At 36.3% G+C, this 16,372-nt stretch overlaps 1 protein-coding gene across 7 annotated transcripts in view; it reads left to right on the top strand.

Moving 5' to 3' along the window:
- Positions 1 to 16,372, top strand: part of Nell2 (neural EGFL like 2) — a 374,296-nt gene that overhangs the window by 343,026 nt on the left and 14,898 nt on the right. For all 7 annotated transcript variants that reach the window (XM_074083192.1, XM_074083190.1, XM_074083188.1 and 4 more), the window contains one exon: positions 12,780 to 12,920. In XM_074083192.1, the coding sequence (XP_073939293.1) occupies positions 12,780 to 12,920 (141 nt within the window). The remainder of the gene's footprint in view (positions 1 to 12,779; positions 12,921 to 16,372) is intronic.

The following is a 16,372-nucleotide window of genomic DNA, read 5'->3' as shown; positions in this document are numbered from 1 at the left end:
TTTGACCTCTTTTGCCTCTACCTATATTCTATTTTCTTTCTTTTTTGTGTGTGGCATTTGGGCTTGAATTCAGGGCTTCCTGCTTGCTAGGCAAGTGCTCTACCACTTGACCCACATACCTATCCCATTTTTCTTTTGTTGTTTTTCAGATAGGGTCTTACTTTTGCCCAAGGCAAGCTTTGGACCAGGATTCTCCTACCTATGCCTTTGCATAGCTGGGATTACAGTGATGTATCACCACATCTACCTTGTTCTTTGAGATTGGGTGTCATTAACTTTTTGCTCAGACTCATCTCCTGCCATGATTCTCTATATCTTTGCCTTCCAAGTAGCTGGGCTTACAGACATAAGCCATTGTGCTTGGCTTCTATATTCTATTTTCTAAGAAAAGACAAAAACTTATTGCATTTTCTTATCTTATCTGCTGCTGTTGTTTTTTCCCTTTGTCTTTGGTGTATGTTATACTTTTCTTTGTTCCCTTTAATATAACATTTATAGGATTGGGAGAAAAGAGCAAGAGATTTTTTTAATGTTTTCAATGTTTTGTTTTACAAGTCTTAATGTGCTTTTTTGTTCAAAAATATATAATTTATATATTATATATGTAAACTTACCACTTTCATATCACCCATTCTAACTCAAGACTACAGTCAGTTTTTGACATAAATATTCGAGGTAGGAAGAGAAAGTATCACACTGTCTTGTTCTTTGACCTGAGTGTGTCTTGCCAAGCTTACTCTTCTCTTGGTTTCCCTCTGACCTTGCAGGACTCAGGTGTGGCATAGAGAGTTTCCCATATAGTTAATTGATATTACAAACAGATTGTTTTTCCATTCTGTGAATGTGGGGAGAGGGAATAAAGAGAGCAGTGAAGGGAGTGAATTCAAGTATGACATAGCTGATGCATTATAAGAACCTTTGTAAATGCCACAATGTACCCCTACCTAGAATAACAATAAAAAATATCCAAAAAAGAGAGAAATGCTTGTGAATTTCTTACTATGTCTCCAGTTTGGGGCTAGGTGTTGGAGATACCGTAAAAAAAATATTTAGGCATGGTTTCTGCCCAAATAGGACTTATTCAAAGAGAATAACAGCAAGTTAATATCTATAAAATTATTATTTTGAAACCATTATGATATAAAGGAGCTTTTTAGGGTGAAGGAAATGTATTATATCTTGATTATGGTAGTGGTACATGTCAAAACTCATAAAATTATTGGTGGTTTTCTACGTAAAATTTACCTTAGTAAAGTGGATGTTTAAAAAAAAAAAAAAACAAAGAATACAAAAACTTTTAACAGTTAGGAGTAAGTCCAGGCAAAATCTGTACAAGACATATATTAAGAAATCTGTACAATATTAGAGAAAGGAAACATATCATACATATTGATTTAAAATCAAATGACAATTCCAAAATCAACATATAGAGGATGCAAGTTTCCCCCTCCTCCATTTCTTTCTGTTTGTTTAATTTTGTTTTGTTGGTGAGAAGTCCATATATAGCCCTAGCCCTGCAAAAAAAAGACTCGAAAAAAAAATCTTGTGATAGGTGTTATAAAAGCAAAGTACAAGAAAATATGTGGTGAAATACAAAGAATAACAACAGAGCCTCTGGAGTCAAGGAAAGCTTCCCCAAGGAAATTAACCTTAGTGTGAGACACAGATGGGATGTATTTAACCAGCTTGGTGATGGAGGAGAAAGAGAGAAAGGAACATTCTAGGCAAAAGCAACAGCATTTACAATGACTCTGAGGACAAAAATTAATGATAAAATAGCAAGACAATAAGAAATAAACAAGAGTCAGACTGTCCCCATCTTCCTTCTCTCTCTCTCTGGTGTATCCCCAGGACATATGGAGTGTGTACTTGGCCAGCCTGACATAAGCACAGGGGTATGACAGGGATGTGGACACTAACTGAAGATAAATATTTGAGAAGATATGTTGCTTTGTCCATATTTCCATAATTGTTCACTAATTAAGTATCTATAATTTTTATATACTGAAAAATAGCATTGCAAGTATATAAGACTGCATGCATCTAGCCTTGGGGGTAGAATTTGTACATATCAAATTCCTAATATGAGGCCAGACAGGGTGGCTTACACCTATGATCCTGGCTACTTGGGAGGCAGAGATTGGGAGGATCATGGTTACAGGCTGGCCCAGGCAAAAAGTTAATGAGACCACATTTCAACAAATAAACTTGGAATGGTAGTATACTTCTCATGCAAAGACTTATGTGTTAACAGCAAGCTATTAAGAGAATATTATTAATAACATATTCAAAGTTACATAGCTAACAAGATGAAGAGCTGGAATTCACTCACATTGAAATGCACACTGAGATATTCCAACTGTTAAAACTATTTCTGGTTGGCCAGGTGTTGGTCTTAAGAGGCAGCAAAGTGTAAGGGAAAGGGAACTGGGCTTGGGGTTGAAGATTTTGTCTATCATGTGACTCAGAGCAATGTATTTCCTGTCACCACTTCCTTGTCTGTGACATAGGGATAAAAACACTTCACATGGTTGTTGTGATGACCAAATCATGTGATACACATAGATATATTTAGTACCACTCATTAACTTCCTAATTATGAATTAAAAACTAAGGAGAATAATTTTCACTAAATCTGCAATGTTATCTCCCAACTTGTATAGAAGATTTTATGGTTTCTAAAGTATGTTGTCATATTGTATTTTCAAAAAATTCATATGAATTTTTTAAGTCATATAAAATCTTAGATAGTATGTTATTTCCAATCAAGCATAGTTCTGAGAGGTAATTTCATTCTCAAATAAGTTGAGTTCTTACATCTAAATTCTGAAAACTGACTCTCAGAAGCTCAACAAACAACTGAGGGAAATGACCTTGCAGTTAATAAAAAAATGCCACAGATAATCTAGAAATCAAATAGATGCATGTGAGTAATAAAGAGTTGATTAATTGTTTTGAGGATCATTAATTACCTGCTGTTTATCAATATAATTTAACTATCAGTGCATGGGATAGTGATATAAATAAATAGTACTTATTTAAGTACTGTTTTATGAGAAATGATGCCACATTTTTATTAACAATAAATAATATGAAAGGCAATATTCTTATGATTTGGCTTTACCACTAAAAAATAGTGTGTTCATCTCCAAAGAGAGTTGAATTCCTTTTTTGTTGTTTTATGTATATGAGTAGCAAGTAATCGGTTTTCTCCTAGTTTAAAAGGAAGACAGTTAAAGTATGGACTAAGGTCCAGTGTAGGATATAGACAGTTCTAAACATTTTCATATTTTCCTTACTCAGAGTTTTGTTTATATAGTTGAAATAACTGTTACTATACATAAGGTTTATCGCTTGAGTGTCTCATTCTATAGCTACATTTAAGTTTATAAAGAAATAATTTGTCATTTTCAAAAATGACTCTCTAAGGCTGATGGCTAAAGCCATTTCCAGCTAGCTACTTCTGAAGAGAGTGATCTGTATCATTGTAGAAAGTTGTCTTTTGCTGCCAAACTTGAAAAAAAAGAAACTAAGATAGTGACATATATAAGTTTTTAAAAATTGTACATTTTTCGTTCCTTTTTGTCTTATTTGTTTTTAATGACTAGTTCAAAACACATATGCTTTGTGGAAAAACTATCCTCAATAGTACTTTCCATTTTTATTTTCTAAACTGATTTCAATCCTTGGGTATGCTGCTCTTCAGGAATAGTATGTTTACTCTGATGGCTGAACATCATTTGGATTTTAGAGTCTCTGTGCTTTGGGACAGCATCATAATACCATCCTGTGCTGGCTGTTCTAAATGTGGATACTGAAAAAGTTTTAGGGACTTAAGGAACTATTTCCTTTCTAAGAATATAAAATAAATAGTAATTTTTCATAACACTTATTTTTACTTTTCTTCATGCTACACCTATAACACAATGCAAAATTATTAAGTTCTTTAGAAGTAAGGTCAAATCATATGAGCTTATTTAACCTATACAATCATTTTAAAATATTTTATTCAGTTAGGAAAGTAATTGTTCAAACTTGATAGCTCTTATAAGGAATAAGAAAGTACACCCAAAATAAATTATTTGAAAAATCTTGTTTTTTTCTTTCATTATACAATATGTAAAAGCACAATGTATGCACATTTGAAGTAGTGTACACATTTTTATGTTATAACTTGTGCTAATGTCCTTATTCATACATAGACAAAATATGCTTATAAATTGTGAATCAGCTTTCAATTCTTTATTTTCTATGTATTTAAGGACCTACATATCATCAAATAGTTTATAGATGAGGCTATTTGTTTTATTAGATATTTGACTTTAATTAGAGCCATCAATCAAACATATATACTTCTGGTGTGAAGTGCACACTTTGGCAATCCAAGTATACTTTCATTTTCTACTGACCCTAACCTAAGCAGAAAAGTTTATATAATCAAATTGAAATTAGCAGAATAAGAAGAGGGTGGAGCATGACAGAATAGAACTCTCTTGTGATCATCCTCCCCCTCTCTACAAACACATGAATTCAAACAACTATCCATACATGAAATACATTCACAAGAACTAAGAAAACCAGAATAAACACCAATGAATCAGGTTGTGCAAAAATAAGAAAAGATGCATCAAAAAGTGTAGTAAGGACAGTTTTACATTACCCATATCACCCCTCCCCCAACCCATGGCAGCGCAATGTGAAGAGGCACACTGTCCACTTGGGAGGAAAAGAGGGAAGTGATCATAGGACTTTCCCCTGGTCCCTAACACCCTGATACCATGGGAAAACCCAGCACTAGGTAGACTCCCAGGACTCCTAAGTCCAGGCTGGTAGCCACAGAGTCTTCCTAACTGCCCAGGTGTCAGGCAGGAACCCATAGCCTTTACCAGTGTCTTTACCAAGTCACTGGCCTGCATTACTCCAGCTGACTAAAGCAGCCTTGAGTTCTAGAACAATATTAGCAGCAAGCAGCTGTTGGCAGCTGAGGGTTTCAAATGTGCCTCAATGCTGCATGGACCTCAGTGGACCCTGTGTTCTGTCTGACACTACACCAATCATGATGGCCCTGGGCTTGGGGACCTCCTAATACTGTAATGGCTGCAGTAGTCAAGAGGCTAGGGACCGCCATAGGCAACCCTCCCATAATCTCTGTATGCTGCCTACAAGAGACTCACTTAACTTGTTAAGGCATACATAAACTAAATGTGAAGGGATAGAAAAAGGCCTCAATGACATTTCTCAAAAGAAGACCTACAAATAGCCTAGAATTATATGTAAAAATGTCCATTATCACTAATCAAAACCCCAATGGTATTCCATCTCAACCCTGTTAGAATGGCTATAGTAAGAAAGTCAAAAGCTAGTCATTATTGGTGAGGATGTGGAGGAATGAACTCCTTGTTCACTGTTGGTAGGGATGTAAATCAACTTCCACTATGTAAAACAGCATGGGCTCAGTAAAAGCTAAAAATAAAGCTACCATATGATCAAGTAATTGGACTTCGGGTGTATATCCACTGGAAATGAAACCATCATGTTGAAAAGAGCTGCACTCCCGTTTATTGCACTACAATTCCCAAGATATAGAATCAACATCAATGGATGGATGGATAAAAAAAATCATTTGCACACAATGGAAATCTATTCATCCATAAAGAAAGGTGAATTGTCTTTTGTGACAGTATGGATAAACCTGGAGAGCATTATGCTAAGAAAAATAAGCTAGTTCAAAGCAAATCCCAAAACAAATAGAAGGAGAGAAATAATAAAAATAAGAGCTGAAATCAACGAAATAGAAACCAAAAAAACCATACAAAGACTTAATGAAACAAAAAGTTGGTTCTTTGAAAAAATAAACAAGATCGATAGACCCCTGGCAAACCTGACTAAAATGAGGAGAGAAAAAACCCAAATTAGTAGAATCAGGAATGCAAAAGGGGAGATAACAACAAACACCATGGAAGTCCAGAAAATCATCAGAGACTACTTTGAGAAGCTATATTCAAATAAATTTGAAAATTTTAAAGAAATGGACAGATTTCTAGATACATATGATCATCCAAAACTGAACCAAGAGGAAATTAATCACCTGAATAGACCTATAACACAAAATGAAATTGAAGCAGCAATCAAGAGTCTCCCCAAAAAGAAAAGTCCAGGGCCTGATGGATTCTCTGCTGAATTCTATCAGACCTTTAAAGAAGAACTGATACCAACCCTCCTTAAACTGTTCCATGAAATAGAAAGGGAAGGAAAACTGCCAAACACATCTTATGAAGCCAGTATTACACTTATCCCAAAACCAGGCAAAGACACCTCCAAAAAGGAGAACTATAGGCCAATCTCCTTAATGAACATTGACGCAAAAATCCTCAACAAATAATGGCAAACCGAATTCAACAACACATCAAAAAGATTATTCACCACGACCAAGTAGGCTTCATCCTAAGGATGCAGGGGTGGTTCAACATACGAAAATCAATAAATGTAATAAACCACATTAACAGAAGCAAAGACAAAAACCACTTGATCATCTCAATAGATGCAGAAAAAGCCTTTGATAAGATCCAACATCATTTCATGATAAAAGCTCTAAGAAAACTAGGAATAGAAGGAAAGTACCTCAACATTATAAAAGCTATATATGACAAACCTACAGCCAGCATTATACTTAACGGAGAAAAACTGAAACCATTCCCTCTAAAATCAGGAACCAGACAAGGATGCCCACTATCTCCACTCCTATTCAACATAGTACTGGAATTCCTAGCCAGAGCAATTAGGCAAGAAGAAGGAATAAAAGGAATACAAATAGGTAAAGAAACTGTCAAAATATCCCTATTTGCAGACGACATGATCCTATACCTTAAAGACCCAAAAAACTCTACTCAGAAGCTTCTAGACATCATCAATAGCTACAGCAAGGTGGCAGGATATAAAATCAACATAGAAAAATCATTAGCATTTCTATACACTAACAATGAGCAAACTGAAAAAGAATGTATGAAAACAATTCCATTTACAATAGCCTCAAAAAAAATCAAATACCTAGGTGTAAACCTAACAAAAGATGTGAAAGACCTCTACAAGGAAAACTATACACTTCTGAAGAAAGAGATTGAAGAAGACTATAGAAAGTGGAGAGATCTCCCATGCTCATGGATTGGTAGAATCAACATAGTAAAAATGTCGATACTCCCAAAAGTAATCTACATGTTTAATGCAATTCCCATCAAAATTCCAATGACATTCATTAAAGAGATTGAAAAATCTACTGTTAAATTTATATGAAAATACAAGAGGCCACGAATAGCCAAGGCAATACTCAGTCAAAAGAACAATGCAGGAGGTATCACAATACCTGACTTCAAACTATATTACAAAGCAATAACAATAAAAACAGCATGGTACTGGCACAAAAACAGACATGAAGACCAGTGGAACAGAATAGAGGACCCAGATATGAAGCCACACAACTATAACCAACTTGTCTTTGACAAAGGAGCTAAAAATATACGATGGAGAAATAGCAGCCTCTTCAACAAAAACTGCTGGGAAAACTGATTAGCAGTCTGCAAAAAACTGAAACTAGATCCATGTATATCACCCTATATCAAGATTAACTCAAAATGGATCAAGGATCTTAATATCAGACCACAAACTCTAAAGTTGATACAGGAAAGAGTAGGAAATACTCTGGAGTTAGTAGGTATAGGTAAGAACTTTCTCAATGAAACCCCAGCAGCACAGCAACTAAGAGATAGCATAGATAAATGGGACCTCATAAAGCTAAAAAGCTTCTGTTCATCAAAAGAAATGGTCTCTAAACTGAAGAGAACACCCACAGAGTGGGAGAAAATATTTGCCAACTATACATCAGACAAAGGACTGATAACCAGAATATATAGGGAACTTAAAAAACTAAATTCTCCCAAAACTAATGAACCAATAAAGAAATGGGCAAGTGAACTAAACAGAACTTTCTCAAAAGAAGAAATTCAAATGGCCAAAAAACACATGAAAAAATGCTCACCATCTCTAGCAATAAAGGAAATGCAAATTAAAACCACACTAAGATTCCACCTCACCCCTGTTAGAATAGCCATCATCAGCAACACCACCAACGACAGGTATTGGCGAGGATGTGGGGAAAAAGGAACCCTCTTACACTGTTGGTGGGAATGTAAACTAGTACAACCACTCTGGAAAAAAATTTGGAGGCTACTTAAAAAGCTAGACATTGATCTACCATTTGATCCAGCAATACCACTCTTGGGAACATACCCAAAAGACTGTGACACAGGTTACTCCAGAGGCACCTGCACACCCATGTTTATTGCAGCACTATTCACAATAGCCAAGTTATGGAAACAGCCAAGATGCCCCACTACTGACAAATGGATTAAGAAAATATGGTATCTATGCACAATGGAAATCTATGCAGCCATGGAGAAGAACGAAATGTTATCATTCGCTGGTAAATGGATGGAATTGGAGAACATCATTTTGAGTGAGGTTAGCCTGGCCCAAAAGACCAAAAATCGTATGTTCTCCCTCATATGTGGACATTAGATCAAGGGCAAACACAATGGGATTGGACTTTGATCACATGATAAAAGCGAGAGCACACAAGGGAGGGGTGAGGATAGGTAAGACATCTAAAAAATTAGCTAGCATTTGTTGCCCTTAACGCAGAGAAACTAAAGCACATACCTTAAAAGCAAGTGAGGCCAATAGGAAAAGGGGACCAGGAACTAGAGAAAAGGTTAGATCAGAAAGAATTAACATAGAAGGTAACACCTACGCACAGGAAATCAATGTGAGTCAATGCCCTGTACAGCTATCCTTATCTCAACCAGCAAAAACCCTTGTTCCTTCCTATTATTGCTTATACTCTCTCTACAACAAAATTAGAAATAAGGGCAAAATAGTTTCTGCTGGGTATTGAGAGAGTGGGGGGGAGAGGGAGGGGGTGGAGTGGGTGGTAAGGGAGGGGTGGGGGCAGGGGGGAGAAAGGACCCAAGCCTTGTATGCAAATATGAATAATAAAAAAAAGAAAAGAAAAATAAGCTAGTTCAGAAAGACAAATATTCTTGCACTTACTCATACATAGAATCTTTAAAAACAGAAACTGATTATATCAGAAGCTGAGAGTAGAACAGTGGTTACCAGAGTCTGGGATGGTCAGAATGTGGGGGGTGGTTGGGGAGATGTTGGACAGTGGGTTCATATATGTATTTAAGTAGGAGGAATAAGTTCAGGAGATTTATTGTACAGTAGGGTGATGATGCTTAATGGTAATATTTTATATCCTTAAAAAATTCTGAGAGTAGATCTTAAGTGTTCTCACCACAAAAATGGCAACTGTGTGAGGTAATCCATTTTTGATTGTCTACACTTAACTATTTATTTCTCAGTGTAAATGTACTTCAAAACATCACATTGAATACAATAAATACAAATAATGTTATATGTTAATTTAAAATTAAATAGATTTGAAACTAGTAACAACCCAGATGCCCTTCAAGGGGTGAATAGTTGAACAAACCATGATACAACTATACCATGGAACACTAGTCAGCAATAATAAAAAATAAAAACTATTGATATACCTAAATGTCCAGAGAATTATGTTAAGTAGGTTAGGAGGGGGAGGCAATTCCAAAAGGTTACATATTTTATTCCATTCATATAATAATTTGAAAAACTAAACTCTAGAAATGGAGAACATGATAGTGACTGTCAGGGATTAAAGTGGGTGTGGCTATGAAAAGGAACTGGGAGAAATCCTTGTGGTGATGTACTGTTCTGCATCTTCACTGTATCAATGTCAATAACCTGGGAATGATAATGTGTTACAGTTTTCAAGATATTACCACTGGGTTTAAATGTGTATTGCGGCTCTAGTCAGTTCTTATGATTGCAGGTGAATATATAGTTACCTCAAAATAAAAAGCTGAAATAAAAAGTAAAGCAACCCCAAATAAAAACAAATTAACAGGACAATAAAAATATAAAATGGAGTTACATGTATTTTAGATCTAGTTTTTCTTCCCTGTCCTGTATGGTAGCAAGTACATAATCTCAAGTTATGAGTTTTAAGCCATTTTACTATAAAGGAATTACTCAGCAAATCCCACTGAAATGTGAATAAAGATAATAAACTTAGTGAGGGCTGAAATAGTTCCTGCCTTGTATATACACTTTTTTTTCCTCCAGCCATCAGTTCTTGGCACATAACAGGTATTCAATAAATAATGAATGCTAAATTAATGGATGGAGCATATGTTTGCATATTCATCTTCTAAAGTACTACCTAGTAATAATAGTTAAATAACAAGATGATGCTCAAACTGTATGTAAAAATATGTTATGGCAGGCATATGTTTGTATCCCCAGTCTTCAAATCACTAAATGATACAGTTCATAGCACTTTGGTTAAATGTTAAAGAATATGCTTGTAGATCACGGGTGGAAGGGTGTTATAACTTAAATAAAAGGAGATGGGGTGTACAACAGTACAGGAGTGGTCCTGGGAATTAGAAAAGGAATGACAAAAGGGAAAAGTGTCATAGAAACTGAGATAACCTTATGATTATGTTAAGGCACAAAAGAGAACTAACTTGAGGACTAAATGTAGATGGGAAACTTACTTCACTGGAGAGAGTTCTGTTGTATTTATAGTTGCTTCTAAGTGACCAGTCCTAAGGACCAATTTTTTCTAAAATGAAAAACTCTAAACATCCCACCTCCTGGCCTTCTTCCAATGAAACTCACTTCTAAAGAAAGCTTAAATCTCAACCATTTTCTTCTGTTTATGCACTTAAGAAATGACATAATCAATTATTCTGCATCATTTGAGTTAGAAGAAAAGTCCATACAAGAAATGAGCATAGCATTCTGGTAGGTTCATGAGTTAGGGAGGCTCCATAGTACAAATAGGCTGTTCTACAAAACCTATGAGGGCTTAGTGAATGGAAGCAATCTACAGTAACTCTGAGTCAGGAAGCCAATGGTTAGCTGATTTGGCCACTAAGAATTATTTTGTTACTAGAAATTACTGTCAATGTTCCTTTTGAGAAGAGGAACCACAGAGGCAAACAAGTTCATGGTTCAGAAAAAAAGGTTAAAATGTTACAGTGATATAAAATGTTTGTTTTGGGCCTATCACCTAATATTATAAATGTAAGAGAATGTTTTGCATACTGTGTTACTGAAGGAATTCTACAAAGAAGTAAAGGAGTAATGGGTTATTTCCCCAAGTTTTAAAACTTATTTATCCATGTATTAATTAATTAATATCTTTCAAAATTGAGCATTAGAAAAGAATGATTAGAAAAGAAAATAAAAGAATTATAGGCTTCATGAGTTTGGAGTTAGATGAGACTGAAATAGAAGGGAGTACATTCTCTGCCTGGAGTGAACTGTCTGACTCTAAAAAAAGGAGCTGGCCTTACCTTCAACCCAAGGGACACCATTATGCTGGGTCACTACACAGGGAATATGGTGCAGGTATGAGAAGCAAAGGAAAAGATCCCCCTGCTGTGGTAGATGGAACCTTTGGTCATTGCATGGGGCTATCAAGATGGGAATAATGAGTACGTGCTGATTTTTTTGGGCAGCCACAGTGGTGAGTGCCATTACATCATTTAGTGGGATCTCAGTCAAGCCAAAGCATCTAGAAAATCAGGTGGTAATGAGAAACAAGTGTATTTTGTAAGGCAATTCCAGGTACCATGAGCAAAGGAAAGGACCTGACTGGTGTTGAATGTTTCTACCATTCATTAGACTGAATAAGGAAAATAAAGGGTTCACAGCATTTTGGGAGTAATAATAAGCTTATAAAAGAAATATCTTATACTCAAGATCCATAGCTCTCTTTTTGACATTTTGCCATTTTTAACCTTAGTTTATTTGTATGAAGGACACACTGAGTGTCAGGAAACTGTGAACTCTTACGACCTTTGTTAGGTCCCATAATGTATTTTTGCTTCAGTTTTTTTCTTATGTTTAATCCATATTCTATCCATATAGCAAGTTTTTCTTGAGGACTGATTGAAGTAATATATGTGAAACACAGTACAATGTGACACAAATGGTATATATTCTTGAAAATATGTCAGTGCATGAATGGTGTGGCCATATGTTTATATTCAAGGTGAATGGTATATCAAAATAGTTTACCCTGATAGTAATAAAAGACCCTAAAATCTTAGTGTCTTTAAACAACAAAGGTTGACTTCTTGCTCATACTGATGTTCAACCCAGATAGGTGTGAAATGTGCCCCTCATCATCCTCCCTCGGAATCTCAGATTGGTCTTTTGAGCCTCTGGAAATTGCTGCTCAGTATGATGGGGAAAAGTACCTGTGACTTACACACTGCACTTCAAGGCTCTGCCTATAAGTGGCATATACAACCTTTTAATTGACTTAAGGAAGTCACATACCCACTCCTAGAATGAAGGCACTGGAAAACTGAAGCTCTAAAATACATCCTGAAGACCTGGAAATGTTTGATGAGAAGCACTGATGACCATCAAAGATGGTTTCCATTTTTTACAGTTGAATGACTGTAACAGAGAAGCCTTTTAGTTATTTCTCGTTACTAATACCACTGTATTCTTTCTGCACAACTTTTAACAACCAAGTGACTTTATTGTCTCAGTTTCAAGGAGTTGCTGGTATTGAGAATTATCATGGCCTTATAGCAAGATATTCTAGTTTCTGTAAAAAAGAAACATGTGTATAAAATCCCACTTTTGTTTTCTTTGTCAAACAGACATTGATGAATGCTCTGATGGCTTTGTTCAGTGTGACAGCCGTGCTAACTGCATTAACCTGCCTGGATGGTACCACTGTGAGTGCAGAGATGGCTATCATGACAATGGGATGTTCTCGCCAAGTGGGGAATCGTGTGAAGGTCAGTACAAAAATACCTGAAGTTCAAGACTCCTCTTAACCTGACTAATGCAGAGTAAGATGTACCCAATTGACATTGAGTTAACATTTAAGTCATTGGTGTTTTTGCCCTTTGTTTATACAAAAGTGATTGGAAACATGTTAATATCTAACTTTTGCTTACTAATTATGGTGTTTTATTTTTATATTAAGTTTGTTATATTAAATCTGTTCTTTATGAATACTTGCAACTTTGGAAAGATGTTTTAGAGTGAAAAATATCCAAATCATCACATAAACTTTTGAAAATGAAAACAGGTAAAATTGATCCAAAACAGGTAGGAAAAAAATAGATGAGGAAGCAGGACGGGGAAAATGGGTACAGAGAAAATTGGATGGTGATGTGGTTATGGATAACACATGTATCTGTGCTATTCTGGGCTATTCCTGACATATGGCTTGCCTGGCAAACTAAGAGCTGTTTAGTGAATTCTGGATATTGGATACATAAAGTATGGACCCTGCTTCCAAGAAGTTTTTAATCTGACAGGGGTGGGAAATTCAATCATATTATAGACAGTAATTTGCCATTAACTTTGAACTATTTTCAGTGAATTAACAAACAGTTTAACTCTCCTATAACCTCTGTTATGGAGCTTGATTTTTGGAAGCCAGTCAGAGCAAGCAGAATCTAGTGAGTAAGTGCCAGGCAGACTACCAATGACGAAAGGGCTTGCCATCAGAATTCTTGGCACAGCAAAGGAAAGCAAAGCAAAACTCAAAAGCTCATTATTTTCCTCATTTGTATTTAAACCTTCCTAGAGAAACAGCATGAGAGAATGATGGGGTTGATTACACTGTCAGTGAAATCCTTTGAGGATCTAACACAGAGGTGGTTGATACCTAAATGTCAAGATGTCTTTTATCCTTGGGGCTCAGAGGGTTTTCACACAAAGAAAAGTAAAGCAGACTTGGGTGATGAATGCCAAGGCTCCCAGCATGCTTTGCCAGCAGCAACAGAAGGCAAGCTGGAGCTCAGAGCAGAGGGCTCATCTGGATTTTCACATAAGAATGGGAATGTTGTTGCCTTATCTGGGGCTAAAACCTTGCATTTGCTAATAATCACTTAACTGTGGTCTGAGAGCTTTCCATTGAAGTTGTGAGTGTTCCAGAGTATTTCTAGTCCTGTATGGAATGTAACAACCACAGATTGCAGTTCAAAAGTGTGATTTTGCTCTTCTCTAATAAACTACTTTGCTTCTGTTCTGCAGTGTTGTATTAACATTGACTTTTTAAGTCAGGTGTGTTAGTACATGCCTATAATCCCAGCTACTCAGAAAGCAGAGATAGGAGAATAATGAATTTGAGGCCAGCCCTGGCAAAAAGGTAGTGAGATCCTGTCTCAAACACAAAATTTTAAAAAAGGGTTGGGGGTGTGGATCAAGTGGTAGAGCACTTGCCTAGCATGCATGAGGCCCTGGGTTCAATACCCAGTCAGTACCCAAAAAAAAGAAAATATATATATAGAGAGAGAGAGAAACTTTAAAAAAATTATTCACAGAAAGAATGGATATAAATAGTGCAAATTATAACAGAAATATATAGATTAAAAGCTGAAAATGCATCTTAATTTTAGCTCCTGTCCTCTCCCTTCTCCCATCCTTTCCCTGATCCTGCAGAGATGCCCTGTGTTTAATTTTGATGGGTACCCTTTCATATCTTTTTCTGTGTATTTGAATAGAATTTAGTAGCAAAAAATACCTCTGTTGACTGCCTTACTTTAAATTTGTAACTGCACTCACTATCTTTTAAAGTGACCACAAATTTCAAGTGGGTTTTATTATTTCTCTACTTATGCATAACAGATCACCTTCAAAACTTAGCAACTGAAAACAAGAAAAGCATTTCACCTTTCTGTGGGACAGGAATCTGCACAGCCTACCTGGGTTCCTCTAGTTCCAGGTCTCTCAGGAGATTGCAATCTAGCTCTTGGCCAGGGTGGTAGAAGTCAGGGATATATTTCCAAGGTCATTTATGTGACTGGGGGCCTCAGTTTTTTAACAGTGTGCCTCATGACGTGGGAGTTGGCTTCTCCTAGAGTAAACAGTCTAGGAAAGAGTAAATGCCCAAGATGGAAGCCACAGACTGTTTGGATCTTAATGTTAGATATGACGTTCTACCACTTCTTACAATTCTGTTAATTAGAAGCAAGCCAGTAAGTCCAGCTCACGTTCAAGAGAAAAGGATTACACAAATGTCTAAATAGCAAGTGGTGAGGCTCACTGAAGACCATCTAAGAAGCTACCTACCACAAGGGCCAACAACACTGTCCAGCACTCCTATTTCATTTCCTCTTTTTTCCTCCAACTCTGAAAAAAACATTGCACACCTTGAGTCTCCTCAAACTTTGGATGCCACTTTCTTTCTCCTCATTCTTGGTCAATGGCTTTATAAGTGATTTTTTTAAAAAGTAGTTAAAAGAGAACTACTTCATGGTTTCCACAGGCCATACAAGGTTACTATTATCTATGTCTGTGCCTGCTGTTGTCCTTTTTTTCTATTTCATTAGATAAAGTGGCCATTCTCCTGTCAAAAAAACAAATCCTCCATTATACCTTGCATGTCATCCTCTATCAACTACTTGAAGACTTTGCTCTTGAATATCCACTTCCTCTTCCATACATTTCATGTTCGTTTCCTAGTACATCATTCCTACAGCATGTGATCTGGGGTAGTAGCCATCTTTAAAAAAACAAAACAAAGAGTAACTTCGCTGGACATCACTTGACTCTCCAAATGTATCCCCTTTTTCATGCTCCCTTTATAACAGAACTCTGAGCTTTCTGTATTTGTTATATTGACCTTCTTCATTCAGGGAAGTACAAGTCTCACTGTTCCAGGTGATGCTTTCCCTTCAAGATCACTAGAAGTTTCCAGCTTGCCAAACATACTGATGAATTACCATCTCCCTGTTTGACCACTCAGGCATTTGACCTCACTGATCATTCCTTTCTTTCAAAACATAATTTTTTTCCCTTGACTTTGGAGACACCATTCTCTCCTGACTTTCCCTCACCCTACAATACTCTTTTTTTCACGTTCCAGCGGACTACATGTTCAAGTGCCCCAGGGCTCAGGCCCCATCAGTTTTCTCTACACATTCTTAATCCCTATATACTATGTATATATTCCTCAGTCAGACTTCTTCCTAGCTGCAGGCTCATATATCCAGTAGTTTATGAAGCATCTCAACTTGAATATCTAATGGGCAATTCAGATCTAGTAAGACTGAAAGACAACTTGTAATTTACTCTCCAAATTATCTGGATCTCTAAACATAGTTTGCCAGGCCAACATTTTAGAATCATTAGTTGTTTCTTTCTTTTCCTCACACCTCATATCTAGCAGATTCAGCTCACCTCACTATTTACTCCCATCAAAATTTACTCCCAATCTAACTCCTGTTTATCATCT

The sequence above is a fragment of the Castor canadensis genome, chromosome 8 (assembly GCF_047511655.1).
Source record: "Castor canadensis chromosome 8, mCasCan1.hap1v2, whole genome shotgun sequence".
Classification (NCBI taxonomy): Eukaryota; Metazoa; Chordata; class Mammalia; order Rodentia; family Castoridae; genus Castor; species Castor canadensis.
Note: the sequence above shows the minus strand (reverse complement) of the source record. Positions and strands in the feature narration are given on the sequence as shown.